The sequence below is a fragment of the Equus asinus genome, chromosome 2, assembly GCF_041296235.1.
Source record: "Equus asinus isolate D_3611 breed Donkey chromosome 2, EquAss-T2T_v2, whole genome shotgun sequence".
Lineage (NCBI taxonomy): Eukaryota > Metazoa > Chordata > Mammalia > Perissodactyla > Equidae > Equus > Equus asinus.
In genome coordinates this window covers 126,449,785-126,471,808 of record NC_091791.1, presented here as the reverse complement: position 1 = coordinate 126,471,808, position 22,024 = coordinate 126,449,785, and the positions used below count along the sequence as shown (strand labels likewise).

At 52.7% G+C, this 22,024-nt stretch overlaps 1 protein-coding gene across 1 annotated transcript in view; it reads left to right on the top strand.

Moving 5' to 3' along the window:
- CCDC33 (coiled-coil domain containing 33) overlaps positions 1-22,024 on the top strand; it is a 106,931-nt gene that overhangs the window by 45,617 nt on the left and 39,290 nt on the right. The window contains exons 7-12 of the mRNA XM_070498166.1: positions 548-639; positions 1,858-1,978; positions 6,967-7,096; positions 7,739-7,872; positions 8,836-8,907; positions 21,790-21,984. Of these exons, the coding sequence (XP_070354267.1) occupies positions 548-639; positions 1,858-1,978; positions 6,967-7,096; positions 7,739-7,872; positions 8,836-8,907; positions 21,790-21,984 (744 nt within the window). The remainder of the gene's footprint in view (positions 1-547; positions 640-1,857; positions 1,979-6,966; positions 7,097-7,738; positions 7,873-8,835; positions 8,908-21,789; positions 21,985-22,024) is intronic.

Sequence of the window (22,024 nt, the reverse complement as noted above, 5' to 3'; positions counted from 1 at the left end):
TGGAATTCATTCCAAGCGTGGTGAGGTGGGAGGTGCTCATTGCATGGCCTCAAGCAGGGGAATGACGTGACTCAATTCATTTTTAAGAAGGCAGTTTTTGCCACTGGGTATCAGATTGCCTAGGAATGGAGATGGGTTTGGGGCAGGAGTAGAAACAGGAGCCAGTGAGGGGTCAGAGAAGTAAAAGGAGCTCCAGGAATCACAGCTGGAAGGAGTTGGGGTGAGGACTGAGGGGAGAATAGGAGCCCATTGGCGAGTAAGGGGTGAGGGCCAGGAGCCAGGTCAGAGCTGCTTGGGACGGCAGTGGAGGTGTGTGGGCACAGAATTTGTGTCTTCTCTCCTGCCTTCCATGCCTAGCCCAGGGTCTGAAAGAGGGCAGCCTTGAGCAGAGAGAGACCCGAGTGTGGCAGGAGCAGGCGGGAGCAGGTGCAGAGGTGTGGAGGCAGGGACGAGCCCGTTGTTGGGTAGGAAGTTGTCAGGCGAGCTGCCCATGTCCCCGAGAGGGCCCAAGGCCCCCAGGGGCTCACCTGCCTCCTCTCTTCCCCAGGTCTTTCTGCGAGGAGTCAACGAACCCCTGGCCAACAACCCCAACCCCATGGTGGTCATTGCCAGGGTGGTTCCCAACTACAAGGATTTTAAGTGAGTGGGGCCCAGGTGGGTGTGGGCAAGGAGCAAGGGGAGGGCAGAGGACAAGGAGGGAGAAGGCTGTCATTGCCACCACAGGCCATGATTCCAGGAGCCATAGAAACCTGCCCATCCCAAGCCTTTCAAACCTCCCCACTGGGTCTGAGGTCCCGGGAAGCTGCCCACAGCCCCTAGACAGGGGCAGTTCAGACCTCTCCTGAGAGCAGGCTGGGAGGGGAGCCAGTGTAAGGAGGAGGAGAAGGTGTCTTCACCCCCTCCAAACCTCCCTCGCGTCTCACCCCCATCACATCCACAGTTCCCCCTGCCCCACTCTAGTTCAGGGTCAAGCCTCCAACCCATGGTTGTCCCCAAAGGAGGCAGGCTAAGGGTCAACTCAGAACATCATGACCTTTAGCCCTGCCTAGGAGTCCCTTCCCTCACCATCTTGGAGGTCTCCCTGGCTCTGCCCTGGCTCATCCCCGTCCTCCCCAGACCCCTTTTGGGGCTTGGTGGATTCACATTCCTCAGGAGGGGATTCAGGCTGGTTTGGCCACTGGAGGCTGCACACTGCAGTGAGTTCCCCAGTGAACATGTGACCTCTGTGACAGCACCACCTCCTGGGGGTCAGCTGTCTGCCTCTGTCACTTCCACTGACTCTGATGGCCCAAGAGGACTCCCTGACTCATCTGTGCCACCTGTTGAGTTCTGATGACCTGTGAACCCGCCTTGCTTACAGGAGGAATGAAGATGGCTGATGTACTCACTCAGTGCACAGATGCACACACACACACACACACACACACACTGAATCCTACCCCTGCAGCCTCCATATCCCCCAAGCCTAAACTGGGATTCCCACCCTGGGAGTGTGTCACTCTGGCAAGTCTTCCACAGGTGAGGCAGGGATGCAAGGCCCATTTTAAAGATGGGGCAGCTGAGGCCTTCTGATGTGGCCAAGGCCACAGTGAGTCATGGGGAAAGGAACCTGGGGGCTGCAGCCCATTTCCTGACCAAGACAAACTTTCCCAAGGCTTTGGGCGGCGATAAGAAGGACCAGGGCCCATCACCTGTCCAGGTGTCCAGGCCTGAACTACGTGGGCCACCGCACTCTCCTCTCTCACATCAATCCAGAGCCCACGTGGGAGCCCTTGGCTGCCAGGCTTGGGCACAGAGCCAAGTGTGCCAGACACTCGTAGCACTCCTGTGCTGACCTCTGTCTCCTTGCCTCCCCAGGGTCAATCAGGTAAACCAGGACCCGACATCCCTGGGGCTGCCCATCACCTCACTCTCTTTCCCTATCCCATCCGTGATGAACTTTGATGTTCCCCGAGTCAGCCAGAACGGGTGCCCTCAGGTATGGCTCCTTCCCTCATTCACTCCTCCTCATTCACTTCCTCATTCCCTCTCACTGGTTCGTAACTCACCCACTCCTTCAGTTATTCACTCAGTCAGTCGGTTGTTCACGTGACTGTTAAGAGTGTACTGAATCCTGCCGCATACCCAGGGCCATGCGCGTCTCTACTGGGGAGAAGCGGCCCTCAGGAACTCTCTGCCTGGAGAAGAAAGGAGCCACACATGTGAAAAGGTTAAACACTAACATAAGATAATCTTTAATCTAATAACAAACCAGGAGGGACTGTCAGAGCTGTAAAAATCAGAGGAGGGAAGACACAAAAGGACAAATACTGTATGATTCCACTGACATGTGGTACCTAGACTGGGCGAACTCAGAGACAGAAAGTGGCACAGTGGTGCTGGGGGCTGGGCAGGGGAGAATAAGGAGTTATTGTTAGGTGGATACAGATTTTCTGTTTGGGATGATGGAAAAGTTCTGGAGATGGATGGTGGTAATGGTTACACAATGTTGTGAATGTATTTAATGCTGCTGAATTGTACGCTTAAAAATGGCTAAAACGGTAAATTTTATGTTATGTATATTTTACCACAATAAAAATTTTTTTTTTAATCAGGTAAGAGGGATGTGAAGCCTGGGTGATGAACGCGGGCATCCAGTCACAGGTCTCTTGAGTTTTCAGTAGGAAGGGTTGCTGTAGGGTGATTGAGAGCAAGAGCACAGCTATGGGTGTGCAGGAGGACTGGAGAGGAGGGGAGTGTGTTTGAATATGTTGGGAAGTGTGCGCAGATCGTGGCTGGGTCCAGCGGGTAGCCAGATTAATCTCTTCCCATAGTCTGCACTTCAGTGGGAGCTTGCCCCACATGATGGTCCCAACATTTTCCTAGGCCTTGAAGAAGACACGGGTGCCTGAGAAGTCCTTCCTATTGTCTGCCCACCAGCGTTCATGTCTGGTATGGCAAATATAGAATGAGGCACCCCTTTAGAGCCCCAGCCTTCAGTTAAAGGCAAAGACATTTGAAGAAGGCTCAGACACGGACAAGAGTGATGGTGCCAGGGAGGGGTGGGATGAAGGGGGGACCCTAGGGACAGAGGCTTCAAACTCAAACCAATCCTCGGCCTGATTTCCCCAGAGTCATCTCACACATGGCCCTGCATTTGCCCAGAAAATTATGAACCAATCAGCAGGCAGTCTCGAGGGGCAGCAGGCGCTGGCTGCTTTAATGAGCGAGCCCCTCCCACCCCCAGGCCCTCTCTGGCTGCCTTTGTTGCCTAACTAGTCTGGTGGGGGAGGTGCCCCTGGCCACAGACTTACCCCCAGTGCCTCTTGCATGTGTGGACTCGACGCCAGAGGTCTAGCAATGGCAAGACACTTGTTGAAGGTCACCTGGCACCATGGCGGTTGGGCCAGGTTGAGAGCTCACTGGCAGCTGGCATAGAGGTGCCCAGGTGCCAGCAGTGAGAAGACAGGGGCAGGCTTCTGTGTCACAAGGTGGAGAGAAGGAGGGAGTGGCCAGCACCCTACCTGGAAGGGGCACCAGTCAGCAGCCCTGGGCTCAGTGGGCACTGCCATCTCTTCCTGTCTCAGGCCCTATGGCCAGTCTGTATCCAAGCTCTCATGGGGCCCCTTTCCATGCTACAGACCCAGCTCTAAGGCCTGCCTCATCTTCTCTTGTCTAGACCACTACAGCAGCCTCCACTAGGTACGCCCCCATCTGTCCTGTGAGAAGTAGCCACAGAGCCCCCCACTCAGGGCTGGGCCCTTCCCCTGGACCCTTCGTCCTATCACCGACAAAGCCCTCACTGTCAGCCAGGTACACAGACCTTGTCCCCTCCAGCCACCTGGCTCACTGTTCCACTTCACACAGGCTTTCTCTACCTCCACTCGATGTGGCTGTTCTGCACGCCCATACTATCCTCTCTCACCTGCCCCTCAGCCTGGAATGGCCTTCCTCCTTCTTACCTACTGCATGATCCCTCAGGTCCTCGCTTCCCCAGGTCAGAAGTCATAGCTTTCTCCCCAGACATCCCAGCTCCCAAAACCCACAACTTGCTTAGGCCTCTGCATGGATCAAAGTGTGTGTGTGTTTCGGCGTGGGAGGGAGTGGGTGTCCTATCCCCTTGGAAGAAATGAGCTCCAGAGGGGAGCAGGGGTTGGCTCTAGCTCCCCCACAGGCCGTGCAGCACCCCAGAGGCATCCAGCGTGGAGAAGCCCCCAGTCAACATTTGCTGAGTTCAGGTGAATTGAACTTCCACCCTCACAGAATATCCCTTGTCTCCTTCAACCCTCACAGCAGCCTTTCAAAGCATGGAGCATAAAACGTTTTCCCACAGGACAATGACAAAGCCAGGCCCCAGAGAGGGGAAGGGACTTGCCAAAGGCCACACAGTGAGGTTGAGGCAGACCTGGGCCCAGAGCCAAGGGGTCCTAACTCCCTTGAGGCCCCACCCAGCCCCACTCAGCTACTCTTCCCAGGATGCCGCCACTACACCTGGGCAGAGCAGGCAGTGTGTGGGTGGGTGCCGGTGTGGGTATGGTGGGCCCCGGGGGAAATGGAGGAGGGCCCATGGGCCCATGTGAGGAAGGCTGTGTTGCCAGGGAAGGCAGGTCTGCCTCAGTGGCTGGGGTTAACGGCTTTGCTGAAGATCACAGCTGAGAGTCAATCCCATTCCTTAATTCCACAGCCCGCCTTGGCCTTTCCCGTCAGCATCTGTGGACAATAGCTTCCCCTTCCCCCACATGCCCCCAGCACCTTCACCAGGGCCCTGGCATCAGGCTCTGAAGGGAGTTTAACCTTGATTCCTTGCGACCCCGCCCCCCAATCCCATACACACACAGGAGAGGCTGACCCTCCCTCCCCAATTCTAGGTCCAAAGGGATCTTTCCTGAGGGACTCATCCTGGGAAACCATTCAGGGAAGGAACTGTCCTTACTGGGCAGGCAGACACCATTTCTTGCTTTGTAGATTCCATTTAGACACATTAATAGGCCCCAGAGAGGACAACCAGCTTCCATTAAATACTCTTCTTCCGAGGAGGGGCAAAGATAGGGCAGCAGGGGGCTGAATCCCAGGTCTTCCTTGAGTGCCGCAGTGCCTGGCAGATGGTCCAGGCTATGTGGGTGCCCCTCTGGCCCCAGGAGAATGAGATGGCTCTGAGTTGGGCATGGTTTGAGGATCAATCCTGAAAGGCCACTCCCAGGCTTGATGGCCAAGTGGCTGTCCCTAAGCTGCCACCAGAGGCTGCTCTCAGGAACACTCCCAATCAACCCAGTCACTGTCCCTGTGTTCAGGGCCCCTGGCCCCGAAGTGACTGCAGCTTATCTCCCCAGGGGCAGGGGCAGACACAGCTGAGCCTCAGTCTGGGCCTCGGAGAACAGAGCACGCACATTAGTGAGATAGGCGTCAGGGCCCTGCTGCCGCAGGGGGAGTGGACCCCCACTGATGCTTTGCCATCCTGCATCAATAACTCCGGGAACTGGTGGTGCATTTGTGCTGACCTTTTCAAGTGATGACTGATTCCCACAGGGGAGCAGGAGGTGGGAACAGGAGGTGGGAGTGGCTGCCTCTGTTGCTGACAGCCCCTGGCTGGGGGCAGAGGCAAGGCAGCCCCTTGGAGAGTCTGCGCCAGTGACCCCCAGCCCCTCCCCGTGTTGGGACCGTGGTGTGACAGGCTGATGCCCCCATGTCCCATGCCCCACTCCCCACCTTCCGGCCTTTGCAGATGCTCAACCTCTCACCTGGAGTCCCTCCTCATTCCAGGCATCCTCTGCACATGCCATGCTTGGTGCCACCTCCCCATTTTTGCTTAGGCTGTTTTCCCAGCCAGAAGACCTTCCTCCCTTCAACCTGCCAAATCTTCCTTCAGAGCCTTCCTCAGGTCCTGCTTCCTCCAAGACAGCTTTTCTGATCACCCACAGGAATGTCTCATACAGCCCTTTATTGGGGTTCTGTAGTTAATGCTTTCTTATTTCATTGTTCAAATATTGCCTATGTGTGTGCCCCAGCTGCTGGCTTCATGTGCTGTCAAGTCCCCCGAATGCCCCATGAAGACCCATCGTGGGCTCTGCAAGGGGCTGGGAAACCTGTGTGAGGCAGAGAGGGGCTGGGACAAGGGTAGGGGTCATGTCTAATTTGGCATCTATGACACCACCAGCCATGGGTATGAATGCTGATGCAACTCTTAGGAAAAGTCTACCCATGATGAATCCAGTGCCTTAAAATACATGTGTCCTGTAACTCACCAATTGCATTCTGGGTACTTGTACTAAGGAAGTAATTTGATACGGAGCTATGTGTCAAAGAACATTCAACATAGTGTAATTATAGGAAAAACGGGAAGGGAGAGACCAGGGCATGTGCACACGACAGAATATCCTGTGGCAACCAAAGTCGTGGCTAACAACTGTCCCTAGGACTCTGGATAGGCTTAGGTTCTAAGAGTAAATGAGAGGCTGGCCCGGTGGCGCAGCGGTTAGGTGCGCACTTTTCGCTTGGGCGGCCCATGGTTCACCAGTTCAGATCCCAGGTGTGGACATGGCACCGCTTGGCACACCATGCCGTGGCAGGCGTCCCACATATAAAGTAGAGGAAGATGGGCATGGATGGTAGGTCTGGGCCAGTCTTCCTCAGCGAAAAGAGGAGGATTGGCGGCAGTTAGCTCAGGGCTAATCTTCTTCTTCAGAAAAAAAAAGAGTAAATGAAAAATGCGGGATATTGGGATGACAATTATGCAAAATAGGCATAGGGAAAAAGGTAGAAAGAAATGGTCTTATGAACAGTTGTCTTTAGTGTTGGAATTTAGGTGGATTTTTTAAACCTTTCTACTTTTCCATATTTTCCAAAATTTATTCATTAAGTGTGTGTTGCTTTTATATTTGGGACAAATGTTTATGACATACATAGACACTTACACAACCAAATATCCAGCCATCCCTTGATTTGGGAGAAACGGTGGCCCCACTACCTGCTCCCACCTTCTGCTTTCAGCTGTCCAAGCCCGGGGGTCCCCCGGAGCTGCCCGTGTGGAATCAGTCCTTCCTCTTCCAAGGCCGAGATGGAGCCACCACCTTCTCAGAAGACACAGCCCTTGTGCTGGAGTACTACTCCTCCACCTCAAGTAAGTGCCACCTGGTGCCACAACAGGGCAGCCATGCATCAGGACAGGTGTATGAAAGAGTGTTCAGCCCATCCTGCCTCTGCCTCCTGCAGGGATGGGTTAAGGGGTCCAGGTCCCAAGGCAGCCTCCCAGTGCATGCAGATAAGTGGGGAGCGCCTGGCTGGCTTCCTTGTCCAAATGGCAGCTCTAGAGCAGGGGCCAGGACTCGTGGGCCTTCTTTCCATAATAGATGCAAGCGTTTTTATTGCACCACCCCTATACACCTCTCAGTGAGGAGGGAGGGAGTGGAGCCCTCAGGGCTCACATCCTGTGGGGTGGACAGGGTTCAGAGACCAGCTGATCCACAGTCTTAGTTTCACACTGTAAGAATGAAGCCCCCAAAGGTCAGAGACAAGGGAGATCAGTATAAATACCCAGACACAACTATGTTTAGAGTTGGCCTTGAACTCAGGAAGCCCTGAAGAGAGAGGAGAAGGAAGATATTTGTACAAGAAAAGGCCAGGAGGCAGGAAACAGATGGACAGTGTGGATGGGAAAACTAGATGTTGGGTACCAAAGGATGGGGCCCGGGTGGGGCCTCAGACGCTGGGATCCGGGAAGTGGGGGCTTTGGCGGGAGCCCCAGCTGGTCCTCCCCTCGCAGTGAAAGGCAGTGAGCCATGGACCCTCAGCAAGCCCCTGGGCGTCTCCGTGTTGCCGCTAAACAGCCGTTTGTACCGCAAGATGCTGACAGGGAAAGGCCTGAATGGGCTGCGTGTGGAGCGGCTCCCCATCACCGTGAGTCCCCCACCAGGGACTGGGCCCACGGCAGGTCCACCTGGTCCCAGCCGCCCCACCCCGCTCCACCTTGCCCCACCAACATGGCAAATCTGGCTTCTCCAGCAGCTTCCACCAGGGCTCCCACCAGGGAAGCTGACCACTGTCAGGTGTGAGGAGCTCTCCTGAACACCAAAAATCTAGGCTTGTGATGAAATTGCCCGAGCGACTTGGAGAGAAGCACCGGGAGGCCCTTCGGGAGGGCAGCGAGAGCTCAGGCCTTTAACCAGCCGGACCTGCCTTCAAATCCTGACTTGCCCTAGTCCTCACTATAGAAGCTGGGGCAAGTTACTTAACCTCCCTGAACCTGAGTGCCCATCTCTAAAATGGGAGCAGCTTGCCTGTACACAACCTCTCTGCATAACAAGAGAGTCAAGAGGCCAGGCTCCGGAGCCAGACTGTCTGGGTCCAAATTCCGATTCCACCCCTTACCAGCTCACATGACCATGGGAAAACTGCTTAAAGTCTCAGTGCTGCAGTTTCCTTGTCTGTAAAATGGGTTCATATTAATAGTACTTTACTCATAGGGTTGCTATGAGATTTTTTGAGGAAATACCTGCAAAGCACACAGAACAGAATGGGTTCTCAATAAGAATTAATACGTTATAGTCATCGTTGTCTATTTCTAAGCTACCTTTTTCTCTGAAATACTTCTGGCCATGATGATGCTGTAGATCTCACAAGTGAGAGCTTCCTGACTCTGCCGGGAAGCAGGTCTGGAGGTCTGGGCAGGTCTCCGGTGGAGGTGGGAGGGTGGCATGGCAGTGGTGAGGGGCGAGCAGAGCCAGGAGACCACCTCCCGCCTCCCTCCCACTCTCCAGGCATCCCCCGCAGCAGGCACTTTCCTGGAGAATCCAGACAGTGGGTGGAATAGAGGCCGAAGCTGCCCTAGCCAGTGTGGTCCAACTGTTTCCTTCTCCCCAGGACACCTCGCTGAAAACCATGAGTGGTGAGGCCCCCACGGTGGATCTCTCCTTCCAGCTGCTTTCCTCCGAGGTAAGGCTGTGGGTCAGGGGAATTTCAGGGCCTGGCAGTCATGTGCCAGCTCCTGTAGCCCCTTAGTGGGCTCCAACCTCCTTCACAATTGCTAGTATTGTTCAGGGGCTGGGGCCAGGGGCTTCTGGGAGGAGGGGACTGCTGCTTTGGGTGAAATGTCTAAGGGTGATTTGAGGCTCCAAAAAACCAGAGAGAAAGGTGAGATTAGGAAGAGAAGAGTTGAGAGCAGAGGGCCACCCAGACCCACTCAGTCTCTAACTCAGCCCAAGCCAAGCCTGGCTCACCGGGATCAAGGTTCTACAAGGGTGAACTAGGATATCTTTTTCTGTCGCCAGGTAACAAATTCCCACAAACTTAGCAGCTTAAAACAACACCCATTCATTCGTGTGCTCACACTTCTACGGGTAGGCAGTCTGTGACAGCATAGCTGACATCAAGATGTTGGCAGGGGCACAGTTCTTTCTGGAGGTTGTGGGGAAGAGTACTCCTCCAGGCTCATATAGGGTCTTGCCAGAATTCAGTTCCCTGCAGTGGTAGGACTGAGGTCCCTGTCTCATTGCTGGCTGTCAGCTGGAGGCCTCTTTCAGCCTCTGAAACCCACCCACATTCCTTCTCCCAGTGCCCTCCTCCATCTTTAAGCCGACAGGCACGTGGGATCTCCCTCACGCTTCAAAATTCTCTGACTTCCTTCTCCGCAACAGCCAGAGAAAACTCTCTGCTTTTAGAGGGGCTCCTGTGATGAGGTCAGGTCCACTGATGACCGCCCCTTCTTAAAGTCAACTGTGCAGTATAATCACATCATCACAGGTGTGGTGGCTCATCACATTCACGGGTTGCAGATTAGAGTGTGGAATCTTGGGGGCCCATTTTTGGAATTCTGCCTACTACAGCTGGGTTGGTCCAAGTGGAAAGATAGCAGGGACTGAGCCCTGCCCTGTGGATGGGAGCTCTTCCTCTACACCTGGGCTCTGAGTCCAGATTGGACCCTGGTCATTTGGCTCCAGTGCACCTAGCAGGCACCTGCTGGAATTTTTCCACTTTGCTCTCTGTGATGCTGGGACAGGTGTGAAGCTGGGATGTGAGCAGTTTTGGACGATGAACCCAGGAAATGCCTGGAGGGGCTGATGTCTGGGTCAGCCCACTCCTGACAGCTTCCCATGCCAGGAAAAATAGCCACTAGCTCTGGAGTAATACTTGGCCCTGTGACCTTACCTGTGAAGAACACAGGGAGTTCCACGGTGTAGGGTGTGTGGGGTATATCTGGGAAAGTACCAGCCCCAAAGTGCCTCCCCACAAGGCCTCTAGTGAGTGCCTGAAACCTTCCGTTAGCAAGCCCCGATGTGGAATGTTCTGCATCGCCCTCTAGAGATTCCTCTCATTCCTGGGTGGGAGGGAGTTTGTTAGATACTCCCTGACATCCCACCCCACCCCCCAAACTAGATGTAGGACCAGGAAGGTACTGAGAGGGGAGGACACAGAAGCAGCAGAAGACCCCAAGAAAGGGGAAGCATGGTCCTTTGGAAAATGTCACAAATTTCCCAGATTGGAGCTCAACCCTCCACGGCCTCTTCTTGAGGTCTGAAGTCTGCCAGTGGCCACTGCCAACCCCTTCCTCACCTCCCCCTGCCCCCTGCCCCTTCAGTGGGGCATGTGTGTCCTGAGGACTTAAAGGAGCGTCAAATGCCCCTGGTCAGGGCACTGGGGGACCCAAGCAGGCAACAGGCAGGTGGGCAGGACACTTCCCCAGTTGCCCAGGGGCTGGGCACAAAGGTCTCGGTGATGAATTATTCACTGGAGCTGTGCTAAGTGCAGAATTAATCCCTTTCCTTCCAGCTGGCGGCCTCACTAAATTATCCCTCCAAGTCATGCGGGAAAACGCTGCCGAATTCATTTAGCTGCTGAGTGTTTTGATCTGGGCCTTGTGATTTTAGCTTCCCCTTCCCCCTAGCCCCCTCCCCCTGCAGGCGGGTGAGAAGAACATTCTGTAATGGATTTCCGAGAAGAAAGGAAAAGAAAGGGGATCAAGATTGGGTGTGTACCAGGAAAATAGTACTAGAGGAAATTCAGATTCTGCAGCCTGGAATTCATACACACACACACTCTCACACAACTGCATTCAAATATCTGCACGCGGACAGTCACATATGCATAGATATGCACACAGCGCACGCACACCCCCTTTGCAAGGGTGTACACATTTAAAGCATACATATGTGCTCACACACATGAGCAAACTGACACCAGACATTTTCACACCTGCACTGGCACACGCAGAAGCTAAATTTCTTTTTTCTTTTTTTAAAGATTTTATTTTTCCTTTTTCTCCCCAAAGCCCCCCCAGTACATAGTTGTGCATTTTTAGTTGTGGGTCCTTCTAGTTGTGGCATGTGGGATGCCACCTCAGCATGGCTTGATGAGCAGTGCCATGTCTGCGCCCTGGATCTGAACTGGCGAAACCCCGGGCTGCCGAAGAGGAGCGCACGATCTTAACCCCTGGGCCACAGCGCCAGCCCCAGAAGCTAAATTTCTTTGTGGCTAAACTGTTTCTTGGTGAAACTCTCTGAGAATTGGCCAATAACTGACTTGCTTTGATTCTAGAATCTCAAAGTCCAATTTGGGGCCTAAGTATGATGTGCTAATGTGGGTAGACTCGGCATAAGGTTTTTGCAGCCATAGCACCTATCCATTCATTCTTTTATTCCATATGTATTTGATGCGGACCAGAATTTCGGCTGCCCTTGTGGATTGCAGTGAGGAGAGGGAGGGGCTGTTGACCATGGAGCCCATCTGCCTTGAATTCCCCTCATCAGGATTGGACATGGTTCTCTGCCAGCGTCTGAGCCCCTTTGGCCTCCTTCTCCCTGAGGGGTGGCAGGAGAGTGTGGAGAATTGAAGAACAAGTCAGATGGCATTGCAGCCAAGTCTAAAGGGCCCATCCCCAGCTCATCCCTCACCATCACCTTCACTGTCATACCGCCATGTCCGCCATGCAGCTACAGATGTTTATTGAGCACCTGCTATGTAGCAGATACTGTCCTGGGTTTTAGGGATCTTACGTTGAAGAAGACAGAAAAGGCCGTGTCTTCATAAGCCTGCGTTCTTAAAGAGCAAGGAGTGTGGACCAGACAATGAACAGATCAATTTATGAGCAGACGTCAGCTCCTGAAAAGAGGCCTGATGAAACCCAAACAAGGTGACAAGCTGTTGAGACTTGAGCTGGTATCCGAGTAAGGTTGTGAGCCAAGCCGCCGTAACATCCATCTCATTGTTCCACCTAAGGCGTTGTCTGCTAATTCATGGTGGACAGTACCTGGCCTTCATCTCTGCAGTCCAGCCAGGCGGACCTGGGCCCAGAACCATGGCTTCTTCCACTGTTTATTTATTTATTAAAAAATTATTTTTTTGAGGAAGATTAACCCTGAGCTAACTGCTGCTAATCCTCCTCTTTTTCACTGAGGAAGACTGGCCCTGAGCTCACATCCGTGCCCGTCTTCCTCTACTTTATATGTGGGACACCTACCACAGCATGGCTTGCCAAGTGGTGCCATGTCCACATCCGGGATCTGAACCAGCAAACCCCTGGCTGCCAAGTGGAACATGCGCACTTAACCGCTGCGCCACTGGGCTGGCCCCTCTTCTGCTGTTTAAATCAAACACTGCTCAAAGCTCCAGGAGCCACTGCCTGAAGACTGGCCATGTTAGAGTCCTGTGGACATGCCAGCTGCAGGGCGGGCTTGTGATAATGGGCCTTTCAGGGGCCCCATCCACGTGGCTAACAACTCCATCTTAGGAGCAACTTCTTGTACACGGTCAGACATGCTACAAAGAGGAAATACTTCAGAAGAAATGAATAAGCATATCCTGTTTGAGTACCTCCCACTTGAGGACACAACCTCTTTCCCATGGGCCTCCAGGTCCGGGAAGTTTGGGCACAGGCCATTCTGGCTAATTGACATTTTCGTGAACAGGCTCCCCACACCCACCACTTCCACATCATCCCTTCTCAGAGCTCTGGGAACAAGAGCACTGTAGAGTTTCCCGATAGGCAGAGACTGCAGAGGTGTTTCTCAACAGCCCACCCTGGATAGGACTCTCCTGATAACATCCGCCATGGGCAGTCATCCTGGCCTCTCCTTTTCTTGCCACGACAGAGAGCTCACTACCTCCTAGAAACAGCCCATCCCCTGGCTCAGTGGCTAAAACCAATAGAAACACTCACCCCAGAGCCCACCCTGTCCCAGGCTCCTGGCTCTGCCCTCTGGGGCTGCAGTGCAACCCCAACAAGCCTCCTGTTCTGGTTCTGGGGACACGGGCACCCAGTCAGCTATCCAGCACGCTATCTCAGTGAACAGCGAGAACAGGTGGCTTCCTAGGTCAGGTCATTGTGCTGGAAGCTAGTTCTGTTAGTGCTGGGTTAAGCTTTTTCCCTCTAGTGGGATTCTCTATGAGCACCTGCTGCTTGGAGTGACCTGCCTTAAGCTGGAGTTGTGTGTGTAGATTAAGACATGTATAACTACACATAGATATACAAAAACTAGAAAAACACCTGCATATACACAGAAAACTTCTCTTTATTGCACATTCAGTGGGGGTTGGTCTTGGAGGTCCATTAGGCTCTAAGAGTCCATGAGCCTATGGCTGCTCCATCTGTACCTACTTGAATCAACCTTTGGTCTCCTCCATCCCCACTCTGATGTTGGCCTCTTCTCTTTGAAGAGTATAGCCGGATCCCCTGGGAGTCTATGCTTCTCCGGGCTACACAGCCTGCCTTTTTTAATGCACTGGTTTCCAGATCCTGCAGCATCTGGGTGCTCTCCAGCTTGCAGACAGTCTCTTTTAAGTGAGGCCCACAACTGACCAGCTTTCCTAGGCTGACCCATGTGGATTGGAGCCTGGCATGTACACAGGAGGTGCTCATTGTGTCAGCCCCTGCCTCCTTGCCTGGAAATGTGCTCCTGTGAGGTGGGACAAGTCCATGCAGTCATCTGGGTGTTTAGCAACATGTCCCCTCTTGGGGCTGGGATTTTGGACCTACTCTTGCCCGGGTAGGGCACCAAGACACCAGGTGGAGGTAGGGCCTCTCAAATGGTGGCCACCCCCTCCTCCGCCCACAGCCCTAAGAGATGCTGGGAGGACTTGAAACCCACTGGCTTCCTCAGATTTTGGCACAGGGAGGGTGCATTTGAGGAGAGGAGGACGTGGCACCTGCTGCCACCCACTGAGGGAAGGGGCGGTTCCCACAGTCCCATCAGACCCTCCTCTGTCCCTGTTCACCTCATAGGGAGGGGCAGGGCGGGTCTTCATTGCCATGCAAAGGGCTGCTCTGGTATTTTTATTCAAACTAGTTACAAAGCTCTCCCTGGAGACCAGCCCAGAGTGGGGACAAGTGGCTGTTTAGTAAATGTGGAGGGGAGGACAGGGAACAGGCAGAATCATGCTGGTTTTTGATGAATTCTTATGGACTTTTTTTGAAAGCCACACATGACAGCACTGGGCTAGTCTTCAGAGAAGCCCCAACACAAAGCTGCCCCTATTTCCTCACCAAGCAAAGCTGCCTGGAAGACCCAGTGTCCAGGACAGCACTGCAGCCTCTCTGGCTTGTTCTGTCATCTGGAAGGTTCTGTCACCACCCCCAAGACTCCAGTTCTGAAGACACTACCATAAGGATGATGATGGATCCAGAGAAAGAGACCCTTTCTCATCCTACAACCTCACAAGATCCCTGCCTGTCTCCACTCCCCAAGCCCCCTACCCTCCCTGCCTCTCACTCTCCCAGGCCGGAAGGCAGGAGACAGAGGGTCAGGCCTATCCCTGCCCAGCTCACAGGTACACTTTCCCCTACCTGCTCAGATTCTAGGCCCGATTCAGAGATCTTCCTGTGTAACCAGAGGAAGCTGGGGACAGGTGGGTGAGAGGCGAGAGCCTGTGCTTTTCCAGGGCCAGCCTGGCCGTCAGCTCACAGATGCTCAGTGTTGGGACACTGCTTGCCATTGCACCATAAGAGGCACTTGCCTGCTTTTCACAATGCCTGAATCTCTCCCAGTAGTCCTCCATGGCTACAGGACAAATATTGCTCCCCCCATAGTCTCTTGGTTATCATGTAACTCCCCCCTTGCTCCCCACCTCAGGGAGGTAGTTTGACACTCCCTCCAACACATAGGGTTCTACAGACTCGACTTGTTCACGTCTCATAACAGGGAGCTCATTACCTCAAAGGAAGCCCTTTCCAGCCTCTGTCAGCTCCCTTGTAAACCCCTTCCTCCTGCCTTTTTTAATTTCCCTCCAGGCCCTGTCTTTCCTTCCTGAAGAAAGAAACAGCAGGCTCCAGAGAGTCAGCTCCCATGCCCACTTCAGCCCTGCTGATGTTTGCAGACTTATGTCCTCTCCAGCCTAACCGGCTCTCCTTCCTCTGACTGCTCTTTGTCACACTGGGTTTCTGCTTCTCATTATCCTGGTTGTCTCCTCTTGACAGTACTCCTCTTAAAGTGTCCCCCAAAACTGTGGAGCTGGATCAGCATTGGTGGGTAGAATAGGACCATCGCCCCCTTTCTCCAAACACATTCCCCCCTTTGGTGCAGCCAAAGCCTACCATTTGCTTTATTTTTTCACTAACCAAGCTCATAGGATCCATTTAGAGCCTGGTTAGTCCCGTCTGACATGTGAGCCGTTGTCAGGCGCACATCTTCACCTTGAACCTCTGCTGCTCTACTTTGAACGTAGGCAGGGTTTCACTTCCCTAGGATATTTTATCTTCTTCTCAGCCCATTGTCTGGGCTTGAGATCATTGTAGACCCTGAATTTATCATGCATCACGTTCACGGTCCCACCTCCAGCCCCACCCCACGCTCCGGGTCATCTGTGGGTGTGGTCGGTTCGCTCTCAGTGCTGCAGCGTAAGCTAACAAGTGTGCATCCTTAGATCTGGGTTTGAATCCTGGATCTTCCACTTGATCTTAGCCACCCTGAGTTTCACTTTCCTCATACCTAGAAGGGGTTGTGACCCCCCCCATCAGCCAGGAATGTAGTGACAATTGAATGAGGGAGCATGTGTAAGTGCCCAGCCCAGTGTTTTGCAGACACCCCGTAAAGAGAGCACTTAGTATTGTTCACCTAAGTTGCTGACAAACATGCTGAACTCATCAGGGATGAGGCCAGGGCTCCTGGGGGAGGGGGGACAATGAAGCCCTGCTAATCTATCACTCCACGCCCACCCCTCATGACAGCCGCTCCACCAGATTCACATCCATAAGGACATCAGGAGGCCTTGTCAAGCGCTGAAGATAAATGTCAGCAGCACCACATTTGGTCTCACAGCAATTTTTCAGAGAATGAAGAAATGGAGAAGAGACAGACAATCATCTCTCCAGAGGCCAAGACTTGCTGAAGTCCCCTGTATATCCTACCCTGAGCTGGGGACTGTGGAGGAGATGGAGAAAGAGAAGATTTGTTTCCTGGCCTGTGAGCTCTCAGGCCAGGGTGGGCAAGGCTGGACCAAGAGCCATACTGCAGGCTCCTCCCAAATGCCTCACCAACCATAGGACCATGTGTTGCCTTGAGAATGTGAGCCTATGACTCCCAGCCACAGATGGACTGGGTCAGGACCCAGGGATGGCTAAGGAAACTGGATGTTTGGGCCCTCTCCTGGCCTGCTCTGCTCTCTGCATGAGCCCGATGCATAATTGGTGGATGGAAGGAGTGGGGGGGGGGGGGGGGCGAGGAAGAGATAGAGACAGGGTAAAAGCTTCCAGACCAAACTTCTCATAAAATAGGGCCTGCTCTTGGGTTTCTCCCCATCTCAAAGCCAGACTACCATAGCCTAGACCTCCTTCAGCCAAACCAGATACACCCCTGGTCCAACCAAGGTCATTCAGGCATGAATTCATTAACCATTTGTTAGATCTCTAACCTGTAGCAAGCAGTAAAGCACCCCAACAGATCATCACTGCCCATCTTGCTAAGGGTTCTAGTTGAGGTTGGTGCATTGAGCATACCAAGTTCAGCAGAAGAGTCACAGAGAAGCATGGTTTGAGCTCTACCACAAAGGGTGGCTTGAAATTGGCAAGGCAAGGGTGCTTCAGGCAGAGGGACGACAACTACAAGGCCGTGGAGGCATGACAGTGTCTGAAGCACATGGGACATATGGAGGCTGTTGTGGGCAGGGAGACTGGAGAGTTAGATGGGGCCTAGACTGTGGAGTTCCTGGATCCCAAGATACAGGGTTTAGATTTTGTCATAAAGTGATGGGAAGCTAAGAAAGGTCTTTGAGTAGCAATAGGGTGTGATCTGACTTATATGTTAGAAAGGTTCCTCTAGATGTGAATAAAGGGAACCCAAGGAGAAAGATTAAATGCAGAAAGACCAGTTTCAGGCTAACAAGAGTGAGCCCACAGCCTATCCACTGAGCCATAGGCAGGACTCTAATTCTAAAGTCCCTGCCAGAATTTTAAAAAATCCTTATCACTGGCTCCCCTCCTCTGACCACACAACTTGCTTTTATATTAACCCTCTGACACCATTTTCTGGATTAACACTCAGGCCCTTCTAGGCTGGCAGACAGACTCAGAGCTTCAAACCCCACCCCAGCTGCAAGACTGTGTGGCATCCTTGAATGAGGCTTGCAATATGCAAGGGAGGCAGCAAGCCTTCTTGGAGGGGCCAGTGTCTGAGCCTTGCCTTCAGCTGAAGAGATAAGAACCTACAACTGTGGCCACAGGAAATGACAAAGCAGTGACTGATCAGGGAGCCGCTGCACAGGGCTTATTATGGCGCTTGCCAGCGGGCGAGACACCCTTATCAGGGAGAAAATTGCATCAGGCCTCCTGAATTACTAGCGATTGGAAGCAGATTTCTTGGGACGCACTTTGTTAGATACCTAATGAGTGGGATACAGGCAGGCAGAGCCCAAAGCCGGCGGGGCAGAGGGACAAATGTCTTTGTTAAACAGAATTTGCCAGTTTCCGCTCCCGGCTCCCTGGGGAGGGTTCAGGGCCAGCTAATTGAATTAAGAGCATGTGCGCTTCAGCAAGAAGACTCAGGGCGGGGTGAGAGGCGGGCAGGCCGGAAGGCGGGCATTTTCAGCACCAAGGACAGCAGCTGCAACCCAGCCAGTCTGTAATTGCCGGGGCAGGCTGGAACTGTTGCATTTTGCATGATCAGGGATGTAGGGCATGAAATGAGTAGGAGGGAGGCAGAAGATGTTAGGGGTGGAGGGGGAAACAAGTGACCCAAGAAGCCTCGAGCCTGTGATGCTATTGGCCTGGTCTGTCTCAACAGACCATCCTCCACGGGCAACAGTGAGGGCTGAGAAGCATGAGGAAGAGGTGCCTTCTCCCCACTATGGCATTCGTGGTGTGAGGCAGCTGCAGCAGCACAAGTAGCAGTGGGTTGGGCTCTGAGTCTCAGCCAGTGCGTGGCTGCGCATCACTTTGAGCTTTCAAAGTAGGTCTCCAATTACAGCCCTAATGAAGCAAGACGTGCTGCAGCCACGGAGCCACAGAGTGAGGGGCCACTTGTCAGCCCCAAGCTGCCTCAGCAGGCAGGACAGGGCCTGCCAAATAGAAAAGCAAATAAGCAGGTTTGTGAAGTGAGCCAGCAGTCCCCATCCCCACCTAGAGGAAAGAGGGAGAGCAAAGCAAGGCTGAGCCTGAATAGAGGGAAGTTAATCTCCAAGGCTCCACCCTCTTCCCATCCCCATATTAGCATTGTCCCCCACCCCATCCGCCACCCTGACCCGCCCTAACCCACCCTGATCTCCTGCAGCCTGGCCCCTCCCTCTAGTCTCAGACAAGCTCCCTTCCCAGAAGAGCAAGGAAAGGAGGGCACAATCCCCTCCCCAAACATGGGCAGATTGAAGCTGAGGAGTCTGGAGAGGCAATGTTGGCCCTAGAGAAAGGGAACTATTAGGAGGAATTTAGGCACTGTGTGAGGCACTGAGGTCCTCCTGGCGCCCCTCACCTCACATGACATGAGCAGCTGCCTCTGGACTTCCCTATGGGGCCTGTATTATGTGGAGGTCCAGGTTTTTCTATAAAAGTCACCCACACACCTTGCCTCCAACCCCCAGGCCAGGATGGATCCTGGCAAAGTTGATTGGGGCAGGGGATTGGAAATGTGGGCAGGAGACCTGCAGTGGTAGGGGATGGGATGTGGGAGGTACTGGCATGAAGCACCTATGGGAGCAAATACAGGCCAGGGCCAGCCATGGATTGGGCAGAGCAGAGCAGAGCCACTGAGTCTGGTCAGGGCTAGAGGAAGAGCAGCTGGACGTCAGGAGGAGGTGGTGTGGGCAGAATAGAATGAAGTCCATAGATACTCTGCCTTTCCTTCCCTCCCTCTCGGGACAACTCCCTGCCCACCGGAGACTGACAGGGTGAAGGCACTGGTCTGGACTTAGGGATCAGTCTCATTTTTATTTTATCTTTGTGATGAAATTAAGTGAATTATACTTAATAAATTTCAGAATGCACATAGAAGTACCTGGTGCATGCCTATCTCTGATCAGAGCCCAGTAAATGTCAGCTCCGGGTCACTGAGCTGACCCAGCTGGTGCTGTGGCCACACCGGGTAGATGTCAGAGAGACAGGCTATGGGGGAGGGGACTCCCTCAGCAATGTGTCCCTGCTTTCAGAACTGATGGGGGCACCTCTGGGGACCTCTCCTTTGATTTCATTACTTCTACTTCCTCCCTTAACTGGATTAGATGGCAGTCTATGAAATCCAGGGCATTGAGATTGGCTTTCTGCCTGGAAATGAAGAGAAATGTCATTACAGGTCCTGAATCAGCATCTCACCCCAGCACCAGGGACCACCTGGTCAATGGGGAGTTGGTCTTTGCCTTGCCCTGGCTAGTTGCTTTTTATTTCATTCTCTCCTCTATTCATTCACCCACCCATCCATCCAGTATGCATTCTGTAGTTCTCCTTCTGTAGCCAATCTGGTATTCAGCCATTCTGAACAGGAGACAGATGTGGTGCCTTTTCCTATCTAAACCACACAGACAACCAAAAAATCCAAAACCATTTGACTTAGATGCTACACAGAGGTACCTGGCATGTTCAGTGGGGAGCCTCCAAATGAATCTTGCCCTCCATAAACCATAGCTACTGAGAGGAGCAGGTGAAAGAGACAGCCGGGCCTAATACCCAGGGACAAAACAGGCCTGGAAGTGTTGGTTATGGAGTGCAATAGGTGTCAAAGTCAGCCTCAGGGTCACCCAATACTTCACTCTTCCCATTACAAGAATCTTCATATAGCTGCTTTCTCTCTGTAATTATCTATCCTTGTACCCACTTGATGGAGGGGAAATGAGGCCCAGACTGGCCTGGATGCCTCTGTATTTGTATGACTGTCCCTTACTCTACTGACACAAGCCCAAAAAGGCTTCATGTTAATGAATTTCTGCACACCAAATCTTATTTTAAAAGGGCATAAAGCAATCATTATTTGAAGCATCCCAGTAGTAAAGTGAAGGGTCCTTGTCCCTATTCATCTGGTTCATATGTGTGGGTTTTCATATAGAGTATCCACTTAAGGAGAAGCCCGCCTGTATTCATTCTCACTCTGTTCGGGGTCAGATATCCAGGCACCTCTAACCCTGAGCACATCTGTCCTGGTTGGCACTGTGCCCATTGTTCTATTTGCTTCTAGCGCAACACTCTAGGTGGTGGCATTTTTGTCTGCTGTGTGGCCAAGACAGAATTCCAACAGCTGATGTAGGGTGGAAGTGAGTCGCCCTTGAGGTCCCTACAAACCCTGAGACTGCATGATTCTTTGACAATGGGCACGTTAGAGCTAACCATGAATTTCCATCAGCTTTAAAGTAACTTCTCCCCAAAGGAGCATAGACACGTCTCTAAGCCCAAGGAACTTAAAGTTTTATCAGAGAAACAAAAAGAGCAAATAAGCCTGGAATTAGAGAACAGTATGAGAGCAGAGAAAGCCTTCTCTTGGGCTGGAAGAACTCAGAAAAGCTTCGAGCAAGTGTGGGTGGAGGCCATCAAGGCTTCCTGTAGGGGCTGGTATTTGAGCGGGGTTGAATCCTAGACAAGCAGAGATGAGAGAGATAGTCATGCCAGGGAGGAAGAGGAGAACAGGAAAAAGAACATGGAAGGAGCAAGAGGCCCATCAGAGTAGAGAGAGAAGAGACTCTGTTTAACAGGTGTTGAGATGAGAAGATGACAGAGGAGATGGAATGGAAAATAAGTCTACACAGCAAAGGGTGTCAAAGGAGTGTAGGCATTTCAGAAGCTGTTGGTACTGCATCATGGGTGGGAGTCGTTGATGGCGTGATTTATTTATTCTTTCAAACACGTTTACTGAGCACCTACAGTGAGGATAACTGGGATAAACTGGACACTGGGGATAAACAAGATCCCTGCTTACATGTAACTTACATCCTAGTGTGGGGATGGGAGGAGGGAGGCAGACAGTAAACAAACACGTTTTATGAAAGTTAATTTTCTGGTAGAGTAAGTACTTTAAATACATTAAAATGGGATAATGTGACTAGAGAGTATATTGGAGGAGAGGTTACTTTGGATAGGATGGGTCTCTATCTCAAAGGGCAAGGCCCCTCTCAGAAGATCACATCTAGGCTGTGACCTGAATGGTGAGAGAGGATAGCCGTGTAAAGACCCATGAGGCTCTCTGGGTAGAGAGAACAGCAGATGCAAAGGCCCTGAGGCAGGAAAGAGCTTGGCTTGTTAGAGGAATGGCAAGGACAGTGTGGTTAGGGCCCAGTGAGCAAGGGGGCAGGTGATAGGAGGTAGACAGTGGCCAGACATGCAGGGCCTCCTGAGCCATGGGGACGAGAGGCCTGAGGGGTGTAGAAGGTACCCTTATGATAGAGAAGTGCAGAGAAACTTCTGTATACCTTCTCTTTCAGAGGCCTGAAAACTTCTTGACACCAAAGAACAGCAAGACTCTGCCCATCCTGGACCCCAAGATCTTAGATGAGAAGCTGGGTACCATCCGCGAGTCCTGGTCCAAGGCCACAGTGAGCTCCATAATGGACTCCAGCACATCCACCTCTCAGGAAGCGGAGGAAGAGCCTGAGGTGCTCAGGATGTCCCGGGAACCGGTGAGTGTCTCCTCAGGGCTGGGAAGACCAGTGATGGAGG